Source organism: Schistocerca serialis, chromosome 4 (genome assembly GCF_023864345.2).
Source record: "Schistocerca serialis cubense isolate TAMUIC-IGC-003099 chromosome 4, iqSchSeri2.2, whole genome shotgun sequence".
In the NCBI taxonomy this organism is placed as follows: Eukaryota; Metazoa; Arthropoda; class Insecta; order Orthoptera; family Acrididae; genus Schistocerca; species Schistocerca serialis.
The window spans coordinates 731802189-731819277 of NC_064641.1; the positions used below are offsets into that span (position 1 = coordinate 731802189).

The window sequence follows — 17089 nt, forward strand, 5'->3', positions numbered from 1 at the left end:
CTGCACAGGCCGAGTGCAAAGCGCGGACGCGCCGGGCAGGGAGGCAGACGGGGTGTGGAGTGGGGAGAGATAGGGAGGGGCGTCCGTGACGCCAGCGGCGGCGGCGACGGCAAACACGCGAGACGAGACGACGAGACGCCGACGCGTCTGGCGCGACCGCCAGCGGGGAGGGGGGGCGCGGCCGGAGGGGGGGAAGCCAGACAGAGAGCGAGCGAGAGGAGGTTGGCAGCGCCGGCGCGCCAGACAGGTTCGACGGCGCGTGGTTGGCAGCACTGCACACGGAGCAGACGGCTGCGGCCTGTGGCTGCGGCGGAGGTGGCGGCGGCGGCGGTGGTAGTGGTGGTAGGGGAGGTGGTGGTGGTGGTGGTGGTAGCAGAAGCGTGTGGCCTGCTCCGTGCGATCGTGAGCGTGCGCGCTTATGTGTGTGTGTGTACGTGTGTATGTGCGCGCGCTCCTGTGTGCATATACGTGTGAGTGAGTGTGTATTTACGTGTGTGTCTGTGTGAGTGTCGCGCCGGTGGTAGGGCCGGCCAGCCGAGCTCGCCAGCCAGTCTGCCTGCCGCGCGGAGCGGAGTCAGTTCGATAGGCGAGCGCACCCGGGCAGCAGCCAGTCAGTCCTCCGGCGCGCTCGCCGCCGCACGCACGTCGCCGCGCGCGCGCACCCACACATACACACACACCCGTACACACTGAGACGCACTCGCAGCGGAGCGACGGGCGCACAACCCGTCGTGCGGGCACGCGGTCAGAAAACGGAGGAGTCCGGCAGCAACCTGAGCTTGGGCGCAGCAGGCAGCAGCAGCCAGCCAGAGAGAGCCGAGCCGGACCGACGCGGGTGTCCACCGTAAAGCGAAGCGAAGCATGTGGTCCCGAGCCCGGCGCCACTGCCGAAGCTCCTCCGCGTGCGACCTCCAGAAGAGCTGCGACGCCCGCCCGCGCTGGCAGAACGGCCGCTGCCGCTGCCACTGCCACAGCCGCCGCCGGGCCCGCTGCGACCTGCTCCCGCGGCCGTCGCGGCTGCAAGCGCCCGCCGCCGCCCTCGCACTCGCCGGCTGCGCGCAATCTTAACGACAGTGTGCCGCTCTAGATAGCTCGAAATTGTTCCCTCCTGCCTCCACGCAACAACAACATCAACAAAAACAAGCGGCAACCGGACAGTAGACGGCTTTCCCCCCCTCCACTGTAGCTTCGACAGTACCGCTCAGCACACACCGAATACAGGAGCAGTTCTCCCGTGGCCGAGGCGACACTTCCCTCCCCGTACGCGCGTTGTAATTGTGCGAGTGCTAATTGTAGACTAGTTTAGTTGAATCGTAACGGAGTATTTTTCTACCTGTTAAGACTAATTTGACTGATTTTCCCCCCCTCAAGGTAACACACACGCTTCGTTGCATTTGTTCTACTGACAGCGCGGTGTCGTAAAACTTCACATTAAATCCACGGTGTGCACACTGTTCTCGAGTGAAACGCGCTCCGACTCTGCCGTTACGGACTGTTTAGTGGTAGGTGCGTATTCGCGTTATTTATCCCGTCGTTCACTTCGTACAAACTGCGCGGAACTGTTGTTGCATATTTATCATATAAACTCCCTCGTCTAGTGATAGCTATAGAAGCGACTGAGAACGTGTGCAAGTAACCGTGGTTAGGCAAGCCACAGTCCAGGCGAAGTGCCGTAACAGTCCGACGCACCGCAGCCGACGGCACGTCCGTCTTGGAGACCAATTACCACGGTAAGTACTGAGACACTTCCAGTACTATTTTTTTCATGTACTATAAATGTGTGTGTCGGTATATAGAGGGACTGAGCTGTGAGCTGCGAACAGGCATAACCGTGTTCCTGACTCTAAGCTTGCATGCGGAGATAGATCCATGTCCTTCCTGTCCTTGGAAAGCCAACTCTCTATCCGCCTGTACAGTGAATCGTGGTCTGCTTTCCTTTTTCCTTGCATGGTGTTTGTACTGCACAGAAAGTTTAAAAATGTGGACTGTCTAATTTCCTTTCTTAAGCATTAAAAAAAAAAAAGACGTCACTACAAGCTGTCGATCACGTCTTAACTTATGTACAGATGAGTGTAGAGGATATGGGCACACGGCAAGCTGGGTGGTTTCTAACAACTAGGCGCGCGCGTGTGTTGTGTATGTAGCTTTGGAATGGTGTGCGTATGCGGCTAGCCTTGCCCCGTTATGCATGCTGCGCCCGTGAGCATGTGGGCGACCTTTCCGCCGCCTGCTCCCTTATCGCGCGCTGCACTACGTACGTAGAGCGGCGGCTGGGCGTCGCGCAGTACGTGTTGCTAGCGCGCCGCCGTCCGCCGTCTGGCTCACCTCCGGAGCAGCTTTTGCCGCCGTCGCTGGCGCAGCAGTACATTTTCTCTTTCAACAACCGTCGCACGCCCGCCTGTATGTACAACTCTGCTTTACATGCGTCGCTCGTCAACCTTCTCTCTCGCATTTTCTTTTTTTTTTTTTTTTTTTTAACCAGCTTATCCACGTTCTCAAATGCACACGTTGTGATAACATAGGTCCGATGCACTTTGTTTTTTTTTTTAAGTCCGATTTCAAGTCGTTTTTTTCAGTAGACAGCGTTACAGCACACGACTTCTTCGGCTGCACTGACAAAACCACGATTTGTTCTTTCATCCGTTTTCGCTGTGTAACTCGTTGCGTCACGCACTCTCCGTTGAGTAGTCAGCTGTACAGCTTCCAGGTCTCAGCTGAATGTTTGTTACCCTCCATGGTGAATAGTTGCATTCGCAATATTGGACAGAGAGAGAGGGAGCGCACTATGTTTCATCATCACATTATGTACTACAACAGTGCTGTGATACTTGCGTTTCTTACGTGGTTAGTCTATCAGGACGTGGCCGGTCGAATTACAAGGGCCAAATTGAAAATCATGCAAACGTACTCACTCATAGCTTTTTTATTTTTGAAATTTCACTTCCTATTGGGTTGACTTGCTTTTACACAAAGACAGTCTGTAGAAAAAGTGATGCATTTTTCGTTGAACCATCGTAAAAGAGAGCCAAGTGTCCAAGTGGTGCTCGCCCACTGATAACTTCTATCGTTAATGCTGACACATTTTCCCATAGACTTCTTTATCCATCCATGCATTATTGTCTTATTAATAGTGTCATCTACGTACAAGTATGGTTCTTTGACAGCTTGCAGCAGTCCAACAAGATCTGGATTTCCGAACGTTGCTTCTGCCCGTAGTCCATTATTTACCTGGAGGATTCTAAAACACACAGAGATAGATTTTCCGCAACGACGTACACGGTTTGACCATCAACTGCAACTAGTAAATACATTGTGATCCTTTCCATTTGACGTTAATCTGCTTCAGTACTAGCACCGAACGACTTCTACAGCAGTGGCGAAGTAGGTATTTAAAACTTTCCCCTGAGAACAGTAACAGAGATTGTGGTTGGTAGCTGTGGTTCACTGTACGACAGTAGAATCTTTTGGCTGGAACGAGATACTAAATGTGAAGCTTGTGAATGTCTGAAGTGTAATGTAACAGTGTGTGTGTGTGTGAGTGTGTGTGTAAGAGGGAGGAAGGAAGTAAGAGAGAGCTATAGCTATACATAGCAAGCTGCAGGAGTATTATACGATACTGCGTTGTCTCGAAGAGTACTAATGCAGCTCTTTATTTTTTTCATCTTTCATATATCATTTTATCTGTACGCGTGTGTGTGTGTGTCTGTCTGTAGAGAGAGAGAGAGAGAGAGAGAGAGAGAGAGAGAGAGAGAGAGAGAGAGACATATACATGTCATTAATAAATTCTGAAACCTGCAGCAGCATCAAGACAGCGATCGCCGTTCCCAGTATTTGCTAAATGAAGAAGAGACAGAAAAACATTGTCAAAAAGAGATCTCTGTGAGAGACAATGGAGAAAGACAGAGAGTGAGTGAGACAGCAACAGTGAACACGAAACGGACACGAAGTGGCTAGACTAAGAGACTGGAGAGAGAATATCGAGGAGCAGTACAGCTCGCCTGAACTGTGCATCAGCGGCGTCGATTTCTACAGTGCTCGCCTGTAAGAAGGACTGTAGAGGGCGTTCACTGGAGCCTGCGGAAACCGACAAGGGCCGTGTGCGGAGCGAGAAGAGAAGAGAACAAGCGCACGTGGGCGTGTGTGCCGCGGTGCAGCTGGCGGTGTCGGCCCGTGCGGCCCTTGGAAAGGAGGACGTTGGCCGACGCTCTCTCCTATATGTCGCCACAGTCGCTGTCCATGGAAGCACGTAAGTGTGCGTCCGCCCGGCGGCCTGTGGCCGGCGCGGCGTGCCGCCTGGTTTGGTGTGGTTTTCATTTGACTGGTCTGTCGTAGAGTTTGATGGCTTTGCTTTGGTTTTGGTGTGTGGTCTGATATGGTTTGATTGTTGCTGGTAGCTGCAAACGGTACGTCCGGGACGGTACAGAGTGCACTCGCGTCCTAACGCAGGCGACTCGTCACCTCCTTCGCTTACTTTGCGAATGCCGCCGTCGGCCGACAGAACTAGGCCGGTGTCGGCCGTGACTGCTGCACCTTGCCTTACCCCTTCCGCCGCTGCAGGCTTTCCTCCCCCGCCTCGCCTCTCCCTTCCCCAGCAAGCTTTCTCACCTCTTCCCCCTCCCTGCAGCTGGGCGCTCCCTACTGCACAGCTCAAACACGTAGAAGGCTGGCAGTCGAGAACGGGTTACTAACCTTACGTCGTTCTGTCCACCGGGGACGCTGTCACGGCAGTGTCACCCGCTCTAAAGTAAGGAGGAGTCCGACGGCTACACAGCCCATATGCTGATAAAAGCTTATTGGTCAGCATAGACAAAAATTTATGAAAAGGGCCCATCCAATCGCAAACTATTCTTATATGAACGCAGAGTCACTTCAACTGTTCTTCAGTTAGTCGGTAGGCGTACAACTCAAGTGACATCGACTAGATTTTCAAAGCTAATTTTGCGAAGATCTACTGAATCACTGAAAGCCGCTTTTCTAGATTTTTAACTTTCCCTTACATATTTCGCTGTGTGTGAAGTGAGTCTCCCCGTAAGCTTCTACTAATACAGCGCTACTCACGCTACGTACAAGTATTAAATGCGTTCATTTAGTTCCGAGCTAAGATTATCATATAAACTGCAATTTTTATATCGATACCCTCGATGATTAATACGCTCCATCTGGTAAGATAAAAACGACGCAATAAGCGGTGACGCAGTTTATTTTTCAATTTAGCGTAAGTGTTACCAAAATGTTGATGTCGATAGAATAGAAGTTTGAGCGCCCTTGTAGCAGACAGAGTGTTGTCAGAAGACGTCAACTGAGGATGACGGCTTAGAAACGGGAATCGTTCAAAAGTAATTCGAGAAAATCGAACTTTCTTTTTTATGTCGTTAACAAAAGATCACGGAAAACAGTGAAGAGGCAGTATGTAAGATTCTGATGTAAGTTTAAGGGGCGAGTTTTAATTTCTTGCGGGCTAGAGCGCCCTTCTACCGTTACCATCGACATTTTAGAAGAAAAACTAACAGTTGTTGCTGCATCATTAAGACGTCCACCATAGCGGCGGCACATTTAGAATTCACTTTTGTTTGAGGATGGGCTCTCGAGAAATAGAACTTTTGTTTCTCACATATCTAAACACCATTCAGAAGTGGTTGGCACGCGGTTGATCAACTTAACTGTCGGACTAAGGGGGTGTACGGATACCGTAGCGCAAAAGATTTCTAAAGAAATGTGGGAAAAAAATAGGATCTGTGTGTGCCTCGGTTTCGTTTTGCGGCCTATTCCGACTAGTGCTATTACCTGGGGTGCGTGGCCATTTCGTTTCTGAGTATGAAAAAATTAAGCTATTTCCTTCCCTCATAGCGGAAGATGCATAGCCACCACACAACAACCAACATGGTCCTAGTAGCTCTATACAAAACCAAGAGTGGTAACTGGTGTGCCGTGCGACATAGCTACAATGCAGATTATGAAGGTTTTGTTTCAGATGGTAGTATTGTCTTTAAGTAGTTTGTCACCCACATGATTCTTACTGTGATATGAAGTAAAATACTATTGGATATTAGAATACATTTTCATTAGTTAGTAGTAATCCTTTATAGTAGACTATCGACTGTTAGTAGCACTGTAGATTGCTCGTAATATCTTTGGCGTATTCTTAGGTAAAATAAAATTACAAAGTATAGTACTTGTCTTTATGTAGTTTGTGGTAGTCTTTCATATGTTTGAACTAGGCACTTTCTTGTAACATCAAATTACTTTTCGTGCTACTGGATATAACTTTAGACCCTAGCACGAACTAAGTGTAACACCATGGGCAAAATTTAATTGCTCTGGGCATAGACTGAAGTAAATACGAAATAGCGTTCTAGTATCACCAACTGTGAATTTAAACAATTTTTATACAGAGTACTTACATTCAGCTTTACACAATAACGATGTAGTATTTTTGTAGTCTCAGAACTGCAGGAACACAATCCCATTCCTTTCCTCAATATGTACAGCTGTAGGCTATCATCAACGTATTTGTATATGGCAGCATTCCTTAGTGAATGTTGCTCCATGATTCCCTTGTGCCGTCACAATTTCCTAAGATAAATGCAGCCAACTTTTCCGCTTTTTTCTGTCAATACTGATTTATCGGCTTTGAGAGCAACCGCCTATTGCCTGTATTCTTTGCTACGGATACTGCTGCTTCATTCGATATAAGATATGTATTTATTGTAACTGTTTCGTCACAGGTGAAGGGCACGTATTGACTGAAAGTGAGGCACACGGGCCGGCCGGGATGGCCGAGCGGATCTAGGCGCTACAGTCTGGAACCGCGCGGCCGCTACGGTCGCAGGTTCGATTCCTGCCTTGGGCATGGATGTGTGTGATGTCCTTAGGTTAGTTAGGTTTAAGTAGTTCTAAGTTCTAGGGGACTGATGACCTCAGAAGTTAAGTCCCATAGTGCTCAGAGCCATTTGAACCATTTTTTTGAGGCACACGTGACAGCAATACTACTGGCTCGAAATATTTTTTCGGTGACGGGACCAACTTCAAGTTTCACTGTCGAAACCGCTTCTGTTAACGCTGTAGATACCTGCTGAAATAATTTTCTGTTGGATCGACCAGCTTGTTGTGAGGCGTTTCTTATACGTAGGCCCTGCTTCTTTTAACTCGACAAAAAAATAAATTTGAAGAAATTTTAAGTCAAACGTCTGCTTTAAAATTTCTAGAATGGAGCTGTTACAGAATGTTCGAATGACTAAACTTTCTAACGCTATATTGCTACTGCAGTCTCAATACTCGAGTTATTTAAGCGATCCTATTCGTGGGCATTGTCGAGTGTAAGCGCGTTTTCTAGATTCGGTATTTGTACTCGGCAACCAGTGTTAATGTAGCCTCCAGGAGCAAGCAGTAATCGTTTAATACCTTAGGTGACGAGGATGAAACGCTGTTAATATTATCAACAATCATAGTTTTTTTTTTCAGGATAAGGATTCCTGTCAGCATATTAGTCCTTCATTTGAATGACACATTTTTACATTTCGTATAGATTAGACATTTCCTTAGTACGTGACCGAATCTATCCACTTAATAAGTTCGGTAACTTTTGTGGATTGTTGAGAATTGGTTTGTAATTTCTGAGCTAGACATCCATGAGATACTAGAGGATTTCATGACGGTTTATAACTGGCGAACTAGGAAGTCTATACGAAATCGGATTTCAGCATTATGGTCTTGAAAATCATTTTAGCCATACTGTGGGCATGCGGCGTGTTCGACGGGTGGGACCTCCGACGCTGAAGGATGCAAGTAGTCCACAGCGTTCGTGGTTACCTCTGTAATAACCGTGACATCCCAGGAAAAGCAATTGGAAAAACCCTGTAGCATGGTACTACGACAACTGGCCGAAGTATGTGCTGCGGAACATGTGTCCAGACTGATCATATGGATAACGGCGTATCCTGACATGACCGTGGACATGATGCAACACGAAAGTCGTTGATGATTCAACAGCTTCCCTTGTTTTATCTTCTCATCAGGACTTTCAAGTTCCTCTGACGCCTATCTATGCGGCTGGATCAGCACTGGCACTTCTTCAGGTCCTTAATTTTGCAAAACTGTGAGATGAATTGTCTGCTAAAAAGCACTTGTGGCTTTCTTGGCGTTTCCTGTGTTAGATGCGCCACGGATCCTCCCCTCTCGCTTTATAGAGCGGGCGAGCTACCGACATCCAGTTCATCGGATGAATCGCAGAGGTCCTACGTTTTGTCGCTAAACAGGATTTCACAGTTATTTGTCTGTCTTCCACAAATGCTGCTGACACCAACAAATGAACATCAGGAAGCCTTCATTTCTTACAAGCCAACCGTTCCCAGCCACTGGGCCCTCTGTGTCCGCCTTTTATCGAAGTCGCGTACGAGTAAAGCACACCTTTCACCCATCTCTACATAATCACAGAATGGATTCACAATATCCTCCCCGTGATCTGGGTATGGATGTGTTTATTCTTTCCTGTTTCATTGGTAGACATACATTTTTGGAAATTACAGTGGACTCGTATTTTTAACGTATAGAGAATTACATCAAAAGGGACACAGAATATCGAGGTAAGCAACACAATTTGTCAAGAGGACTAACTGTGACAACGAATTGTACGTTTTTTTCTGCACACTTCTCTAAATTAACTCTGATGGTTTCTGCTGTCTATTCGTCGTCAGTGATACTAGTAGAAGAAATTTTTCTTAATAGCTAAGATGACTGACGTAAATTTTATGTTATGTATCTTTCTCCTATTCTTCTAGCGCAAAAGGCCGCTGAAAAAAATCTTTTCATTATTACCGTTGTAAGGAAACGATTAGGGGCCTGCTTCCAAATCTCTTCTTTTTTACCTCTTGGCAGTTGCCACAACCCTCATCTTATACTTTAGCTACTTCCTCTTTGACTATAAGCACTACAATGAGACCCAAAATGATAATTTAATTATTCATTTGTTTTCCGTTACGCCCCTTGCACACCATGTTTCTACCTTGTCTCTCGTGATAACATAGTGTGAAGATTTTTCATCATCTCATTTTCTCTGGAGTTTCTGGTACTATTTTTTTTTCATAACTAGTTCTTCATGTTGTCTTTTTATGTTTCAAAGAAAAATTTTTCATATTTTCATCACCCGTCAAGATCTACTCTCCCTTCCATCTAAATATTGAATTTGTTTACTTTTTTTGTCGGAATTCCATTTGTGCTTTGGAAGACTTAGAGAGAGTAAGCTTTACATTGTTGTCTCATTCCTGTCGTACAATCAAATATGGACAGTGAGTTCGTACAATCGTACATTGACATTATTTGGATATGAATCACAGCCTACAAGTTATTTGTTCTTAGTAAGGTATCAGCTTAAAAATGATACCTTCAACTAGTTATTTGTTTCAGTCTAAATATTGTGTTTCTTTTATCAAAGCACTTTCACGTTACCGCAGCAGTTCATTACCATTTTTCTGTTGTAAGTTTTTCTAACAAATGTTGGTTGTCTGTTAAATAGGTATAGATCATGTAGATACAAAAATGTAACTGGATATGAAAGTTTTTTCACATAATATAAACTTGCTAAGAGAGGGTAGAAATTATAAGTGGCTTTCGCCGTAAATGCGTTCTCACGAGATCAGGAAACTAAGCTTGGTTTTACCCGTGCGTTAGACTGTACTGGTCTCCGAAACGTATTTGGAATCATATTTTACACATAAAATCAACGGTTAATCTGATACTGCAGACTAGCTCGGTATGTCGCAAAGATAAATTGAAATCAGAGTAGGCGTAGGCGCAAGCTTGCACTTTTTGTTTCTGTCATTTTTTCTAATTCTCATTCTTGTGTGTCTTAAATCTGTCCGATTTCTAGATCTGTATTTTCCTAATTTTTTCCCCTACGCTAATTAGCATGTGTCCTGCAGATTTTTGTTATGACGGAAGTCGTTAAGCAGTCTTCTCCAATACTGCTTTGCAGCCTCTGCACCTTCTCGATCTTTGACTTTTCTATCGATCTGTAATGTGTCTAACATTCATTTTATGTATCGCAAAATTAAAAGTTCGATTTTCAAGCCCCTTTGCCTATTGAAGTTGCACATTTTCGTATAACTTTTTTGATCTTTACAAATGTTTATAAGTGCATGTACATAACATAATATTTTCACTCTTATAAGGTAGTTCGTTATAAATCCTTATAAACGGTCAATTGTTTGAAGAAGAAGAAGGGACTTATTGCGGAAATGTTTGTTTTTTGTGATTTAGACTTAGTGTTGCAGAATATGAAGTACCTTTTTACGTAGTGAAAGTTACATTTAATGCATTTTTTGTGTATTAATTCACGATATTTTCCATTTCACTCGATTTATAAAATTTACCTCTTTTCCCTGTTTTTATCGTGAATACAAACGTCATATGTCAGTGCGTGATGTGAACGTTGTTGCATGTACTTTTCTTACATTATTTCCCATAATATTTCGTGTACTGAATAATTTACACATTCAGTAATCTTAGTATGACACCTTTACTCACCAACTTTCTACTGCCGTTTATATTTTATCAACTGTTTCATCTTGCAGTTTCGTACTAAATCATTTTTCTTATGGTCGTGTACCTTGTATGGACGTGAGCCATGCTTTATAACATCGTCTACTTTACAGGGGTAAGTTATGAATTCCCTTTTTGTATCTTGCGAACTTCGTAGTTTCTCATGTCTCAAAGATCTCCTACTTCTTATAATTTGTCCTAGTGGCAATGCCCATCGTCATCTGCTTTATCGGTTAGCAGAAAGGTTTGTGGTTGGTTGGGGAAGGAGACCAGACAGCGAGGTCATCGGTCTCATCGGATTAGGGAAGGACGGGGAAGGAAGTCTGCCGTGCCCTTTGAAAGGAACCATCCCGGCATTTGCCTGGAGCGATTTAGGGAAATCACGGAAAACCTAAATCAGGATGGCCGGACGCGGGATTGAACCGTCGTCCTTCCGAATGCGAGTCCAGTGTCTAACCACTGCGCCACCTCGGGTTAGCAGAAAGTTCTGGTAAGTTTTCCCTCTTGTCCTTGCGGTCTATCTTCTTTCCTCTTTAGATGGTTTTATCACCAAGTTTTTGTGTTTCATTTTCTGTGCACAGTATTCTTTCTTAACTTTTTTCAGCATTAAAAAACTTGTACTATGTTTTAATAGAGAGCTGGAACTTTATAAAAACTGGTAAGAGTATTTAAAAGTACTGGGATCATTGAAAAGTAACTGCAGCTTTCTATTTCGCTAACCTTACGTTTTCATATGAGGTCTCGAAAAATAAATTCTATGCTTGTCTTTATGAGATGTGCGGTTTAGTGGCGATTTAGACAACGAGTTTTAATTTTAAACGCGTGGAACAACTGGATCTCTGTTTGCTCGCAACATAGATCCATTTCAGTATCAGAACTGCGCCTTGTAAAAGCCGACACACACACACACACACACACACACACACACACACACACACACACATAAACACGCGCGCGCGCGCGCACGCATCCCTGCCAAAATTTTTGCCATAGTTCTCATGGCGTTCCATTTATCTCTTTCCAAGTTTTTACGCAGAACTCAGTAATCAAAAGATACAGTCAATTAGTACAGGTAATAATTACGGCAGTCTAGCACCATGAGCAGGAAAGCGATGCGTGGAAGAAGCATTTATGAGACACTGTAGATACTCGTGTACGCTCGATGAACTCAGCACCAATTACACAAGAACAACGGTGGGTAGCGCTGCAAAATGTGTAGATCATCGGTATCTCTCCAGAATGATTCCTGCTCCTCGTAGTCATGCATCGACTTGGTAAGGAGTGACTGTCTGCTCAAAATCGATTACTCATTATTGGTGTCCGTCAGGTACCTTCTTGCAAACCAGCCGCCAATCACGTCGCGAGTGGGTAGGTAATATCAGTTCAAAATCCTGAATACGCTGTGGACTCCACATGTGGAGAAACAGGGGCTTTGGCGTCATCTGCTAACATCAGAAGTTAACCTGTTCACGCCGAACTCACTCCTTCTGCAGTAATGGATTTCATGCTTTTGTGTATTCTAAATCTCTATTTTGTTGCTTGCCTTGTTTTCGCGAGACACTGCATAGGTTGCAGTGGTACTTTTTCCTAATACTGTTCTCCCACAAGAGAGACGAAATATCTGAAAGCATAAAGGTATTTAGCTTCTACAATACCTAGACAAAGAAAAAGCCTACTGTACATAAATGAGAACATGAACAGATCAAAATTTTAATGAAAATTATTTGAACAGTGCAAAGAACATATCTTTTTAACGAGAAAAATAATTTTCCGAGTTATTTTGCACCTATAAAGGAAACAAAATACGAAGCGTGAAGTAAAAAGGCGCTAATTCCCGTTTTCTAAATATTACATGGTATCTGAAACATTTGTTGTCGTGTCTCCACAGTTGTGCGTAATATTACGTCGATAATTTGTTAGTTCCACCTAATTACAATGAATAAAACAAATTTTTCGTGCCATAGACATATCGCCTTCGTTTTTTGAAAATCGTCATCAGTGGCCTGAAATATATACAGGTTTGAGTTTATACAATTTTGTTTCACACATTAGACGTAGCACACTGAGGCTAGGAAAAAAATAGTACATATTTCAGACCACTGAAGACGTCTTTCAAAAAATGAAGGTGAAACGAGTATGGCCTAAAAATATCGTGTTATCCAGTTAAAATTAAGCGGACGTAACATGAAAATTTCCAACATAATATTGTTTGACTTGTTCGTAAGTATGTATTTTCTCGAACAGATAAATGTAGATTTTTCAAAATGTGAGGACGACAAATCTCATATTCCTTACTTTCTCAAGAGTGTGTAGAATTTATCCTTTGTCAAGAGCATCTACATTAATAAACTCTGTGCTCCCAGATGAACATGAGCGTTAGCGTGCGAATTTCGGGATACGGGGAGGCGAGCTTGACCCGATCGAATCCGCCTCGTGGATCAACTACGAGAGCTAGTGAGCCGGTCAGCCTGGAAGTGGTTTTTAGGCGGTTTCCCGCATCCCATTGGGTTAATATCCGGCTGGCACCTACGACCGGAGCCGTCCGAAGTGGCCGTGCGGTTAAAGGCGCTGCAGTCTGGAACCGCAAGACCGCTACGGTCGCAGGTTCGAATCCTGCCTCGGGCATGGATGTTTGTGATGTCCTTAGGTTAGTTAGGTTTAACTAGTTCTAAGTTCTAGGGGACTAATGACCTCAGCAGTTGAGTCCCATAGTGCTCAGAGCCATTTGAACCATTTGAACCTACGACCGGCCTCAGATACATGCTAGCAAACGTTTAGAAAATGTTTTCACACTTGAAGAGGAGATTTATTTTAGACGGACACTGATGCGGTACACAGATTCTCGAGTGTTTGGGGTGGAAGGGGAGGGGGGGAAGGGGGAGCTGAATAAGAGACCGATGGATGTTTAGTCTCTTTAAACCTATAATCATTATCGGCAATAAACTGTATTATTTTTTAATCAAATGAGACTATTTCGTTCTAGAGACCTTTTCAAATCTCAAACATCTATGATGTGCACATGCAGACTGAAGTGGTGAACGAAAATTTGTACCAAGGCCGCGATTCGAATCTGGGTCTCCTGCCCACTATCAGACGAGCTAACGACTGCGTCATCCTCGCCCAGTGGCTTTGCACAACTGCACTGACTACCGTATCACGCCTCTCTCCTCATCTGATTAAAGTGCCTATGCCTAGGTTCCAGACAGGAACACCCATTTCGTTCAATGCTGAGGTGCTATTCCAGTACAGTTAGAGAGTCGCTGCAATCACGTACGAGTTTGGCGGAGGTACCAAGTGGTCTGAGTCGTTAATGGAGTCTGGATTGAGGAGGGAGACGTGTTACTGTATCCCTTGCAGTTGTGCAAAGCCACAGTGCAGGGTGGCTTAGAACCTTCCTTGCAGATTAAAACTGTGTGCCGGACCGAGACGCGAACTCGGAACCTTTGCCTTTCGCGGGCAAGTGCTCTACCAACTGAGCTACCCAAGCACTACTCACGCCCCGTCCTCACAGCTTTACTTCTGCCAATACCTCGTCTCCTACCTTCCAAACTTTACAGAAGCTCTCCTGCGAACCTTGCAAAACTAGCATTCCTGAAAGAAAGGATATTGCGGAGACATGGCTTAGCCACAGCCTAGGGGATGTTTCCAGAATGAGATTTTCACTCTGCAGCGGAGTGTGCGCTGATATGAGGACGGGGCGTGAGTCGTGCTTGGGTAGCTCAGTTGGTAGAGCACTTGCCCGCGAAAGGCAAAGGTCCCGAGTTCGAGTCTCGGTCCGGCACACAGTACTAATCTGCCAGGAAGTTTCATATCAGCGCACACTCCGCTGCAGAGTGAAAATCTCATTCCAGGGTGGCATAGGTTAGCGCATCTGCCTAGTGCGTAGGAACCCAGGTTTGAATCCTGGCGTTGGTGCAAATTTTCATTCAATGTTTCAGTCTACACGTCCAGTATCATAGCTTGTTCGTGCATTCTGTTACTATACGTCGACTTTTCGTAATAAGGATGGGGCCTCATAACATTTTCAACGTTCAGATGCCAATCTGCAAAGCAGACACCTCTCACAACACACGCCATTTTGGCACGCGTAAGCGAAATCGACAATTTGTGGCAGGCGAGGTTCAGTACAGGTATGAAACATCAGGAGCGCTGCAGCGGACTCGCTTGCCACGAGTGGTCGCTCGAGACGAGGATGTATCTCGTACAGAAGGGGCTTCACTGCGGTCTCGAGCGCTCGCCGATGAGCGGCTAGATGTTAACATCGCACGCAGCCGCACACGATCGCCGTGCAGAGGAAGCGTCGGCGGGGCTGGAGACTGTGCAGACAGTGCACCGCGAGATTGGCGCGGACGGCTATTTCCGGCGAGCGCCACCTAGCGACGCCGGCGGAGCGTCTAGCAACAGCGGCGCGGAGCCTCGGTGCAGCCGCGCCGGCGCTGTGCTGCCGGCGAGGTCACCGCCGCGGGCCGCAGCCGCCTCTCCCGCCAGAAATATTTCCGCTCTCTCTCTCCTCGCGACTGCCGCTGCAGGGCCCTCTTATCTCCATCTGCTGCACAGCCCGTGCCGTCGCGGAAGCTCCTCTCTCTCCCATTACCTCGCAGCAACAATCCCCTCACTCGCATACTAGTGGTTGTCGTTGTAGACATCACACCCGATGACGTTTCTACATCTACATCTACATACTTCACAAGCCACCGTAAGGTGCGTGGTGGAGGATACCCTGTGGCCTGCACCAGTACCAGACATTACTTTTCTTGTTCCACTCTCAAACAGAGCGATGGGAAAGCGATTGTCTGAATGCTTATGGACGAGACCTAATCTCTCTGATCCTATCGTCATGGTCCTTGCACGAAATGTACGTCGGTAGCAGTAGAATCGTTCTGCAGTCAGCCTCAAAAGTCAGTTCTCTAAATTTTCTTAATACTGCTCATTTGACTTCCCGAAGCATCTCCGAATACCTACGTATTGTTCGAGCCTGCCGGTAACAAATCTAGCAGCCCGCCTCTGAACTGCTTTGATGTCTTTTTTAAGCCGACCCAGTGCGGATCCCAAACATTCGAACAGTAGTTAACAATGGGTCGCTCTAGTGTCGTACATGCTGTCTTCTTTACAGTTGTACCACACTTTCCTAAAATACTCCCAATAAACCGAAGTCGACCATTCGCCTTCCCTACTACAATAGTTAGATGCTCTTTCCATTTCATATTGCTTTGCAACGTCACATCTAGATGTTTAATCGGTGTGACCGTGTCAGGCAGCACACTACTGATGCTGTACTCTAATTGTTCTTGTGGTCTTCAGTCCAGAGACTGGTTTGATGCAACTCTCCACGGGCCACTGTGGCCGAGCGGTTCTAGGCGCTTCAGTCCGGAACCGCGCTGCTGCAACGGTCGCAGGTTCGAATCCTGCCTCGGGGATGGATGTGTGAGATGTCCTTAGGTTAGTTAGGTTTAAGTAGTTCTAAGTCTAGGGGACTGATGACCTCAGATGTTAGGTCCCATAGTGCTTAGAGCCATCTGAACCATCTGAATCTGCATCTCTCCATGCTACTCTATCCTGTGCAAGGTTCTTCCCAGTACCTACTGCAAACTACATCCTTCCGAATCTGTGTAGTGTATTCATCTCTTGGTCTCCCTCTACGATTTTTACCCTCCAATACTAAATTGGTGATCCCTTGATGCCCCAGAATATGCCCTACCAACCGATCCCTTCTTCTAGTCATGTTGTGCCACAAACTCCTCCCCAATTCTGTTCAATAGCTCCTCATTAGTTATGTGATCTACCCACCGAATCTTCAGCATTCTTCTGTAGCACCACATTTCGAAAGCTTCTCTTCTCTTCTTGTCTAAACTATTTATCGTCCATGTTTCACTTCCATACATGGCTACACTCCATACAAATACTCTCAGAAACGACTCATCTGCTCTGAATTACATTTTTCTACATTTGGAACTAGCTGTCATTCACCACAACAACTAGAAAGTCTGTCTAAATCATCTTGTATCCTCCTACAGTCACTCAACGACGATACCTTCCCATACATCACAGCATCATAAGCAAACATCCTCAGACTGCTGCTTACATTGTCCGCCAGATCATTTATGTATACAGAAAAAACTGCGATCTTCGAGCCACTCACATACCGGGCAACCTTTGATCGCTAGTCTATCTTGTGCACTTATTTTAAATGAATAACCTCAGCAACCTGTAGTCTGATTTAAAATAGTTGCTACCTGAGGTTTAAGGAGCGAAGATGTGACGACGTCGTGATAAGCACTGTCTGAATACAGCCGCCACAGCGTTCCACTCTCCGGGGCGATAGAAAATCACGTCGAAGTCTCTTCCTCTGACGGAAACACACGTAAAAATTCTGATGTTCGCGGGTGTTATAGATCTCTATAGCGTGTCTAGGCATGTCAAAAATTTCTTCTTACTTCTAATTAGGGCTAGAATATTATTAATGAAACTGATCACATCTTACCTCTAAAACTATAGACCTCTCTGAAATATTTTGTTTTTCATTTATTACCAAAATACTCCTCTCAGCAACGGT

The 17089-nt window shown here is 45.7% G+C and overlaps 1 protein-coding gene across 4 annotated transcripts in view; it reads left to right on the forward strand.

Moving 5' to 3' along the window:
- The first annotated feature begins 448 nt into the window (after window positions 1-448).
- LOC126473249 (protein TMEPAI-like) overlaps window positions 449-17089 on the forward strand; it is a 184638-nt gene continuing 167997 nt past the window's right edge. The window contains exons 1-2 of one of the 4 annotated variants that reach the window (XM_050100172.1): window positions 449-1730; window positions 3799-4246. In XM_050100172.1, the coding sequence (XP_049956129.1) occupies window positions 4216-4246 (31 nt within the window). In that variant the 5' untranslated portion in view covers window positions 449-1730; window positions 3799-4215. Of the gene's footprint in view, window positions 1731-2147; window positions 2401-3798; window positions 4247-17089 lie in introns of those variants that run through there. The other 3 variants (XM_050100173.1, XM_050100174.1, XM_050100171.1) reach the window with 3 other exon arrangements.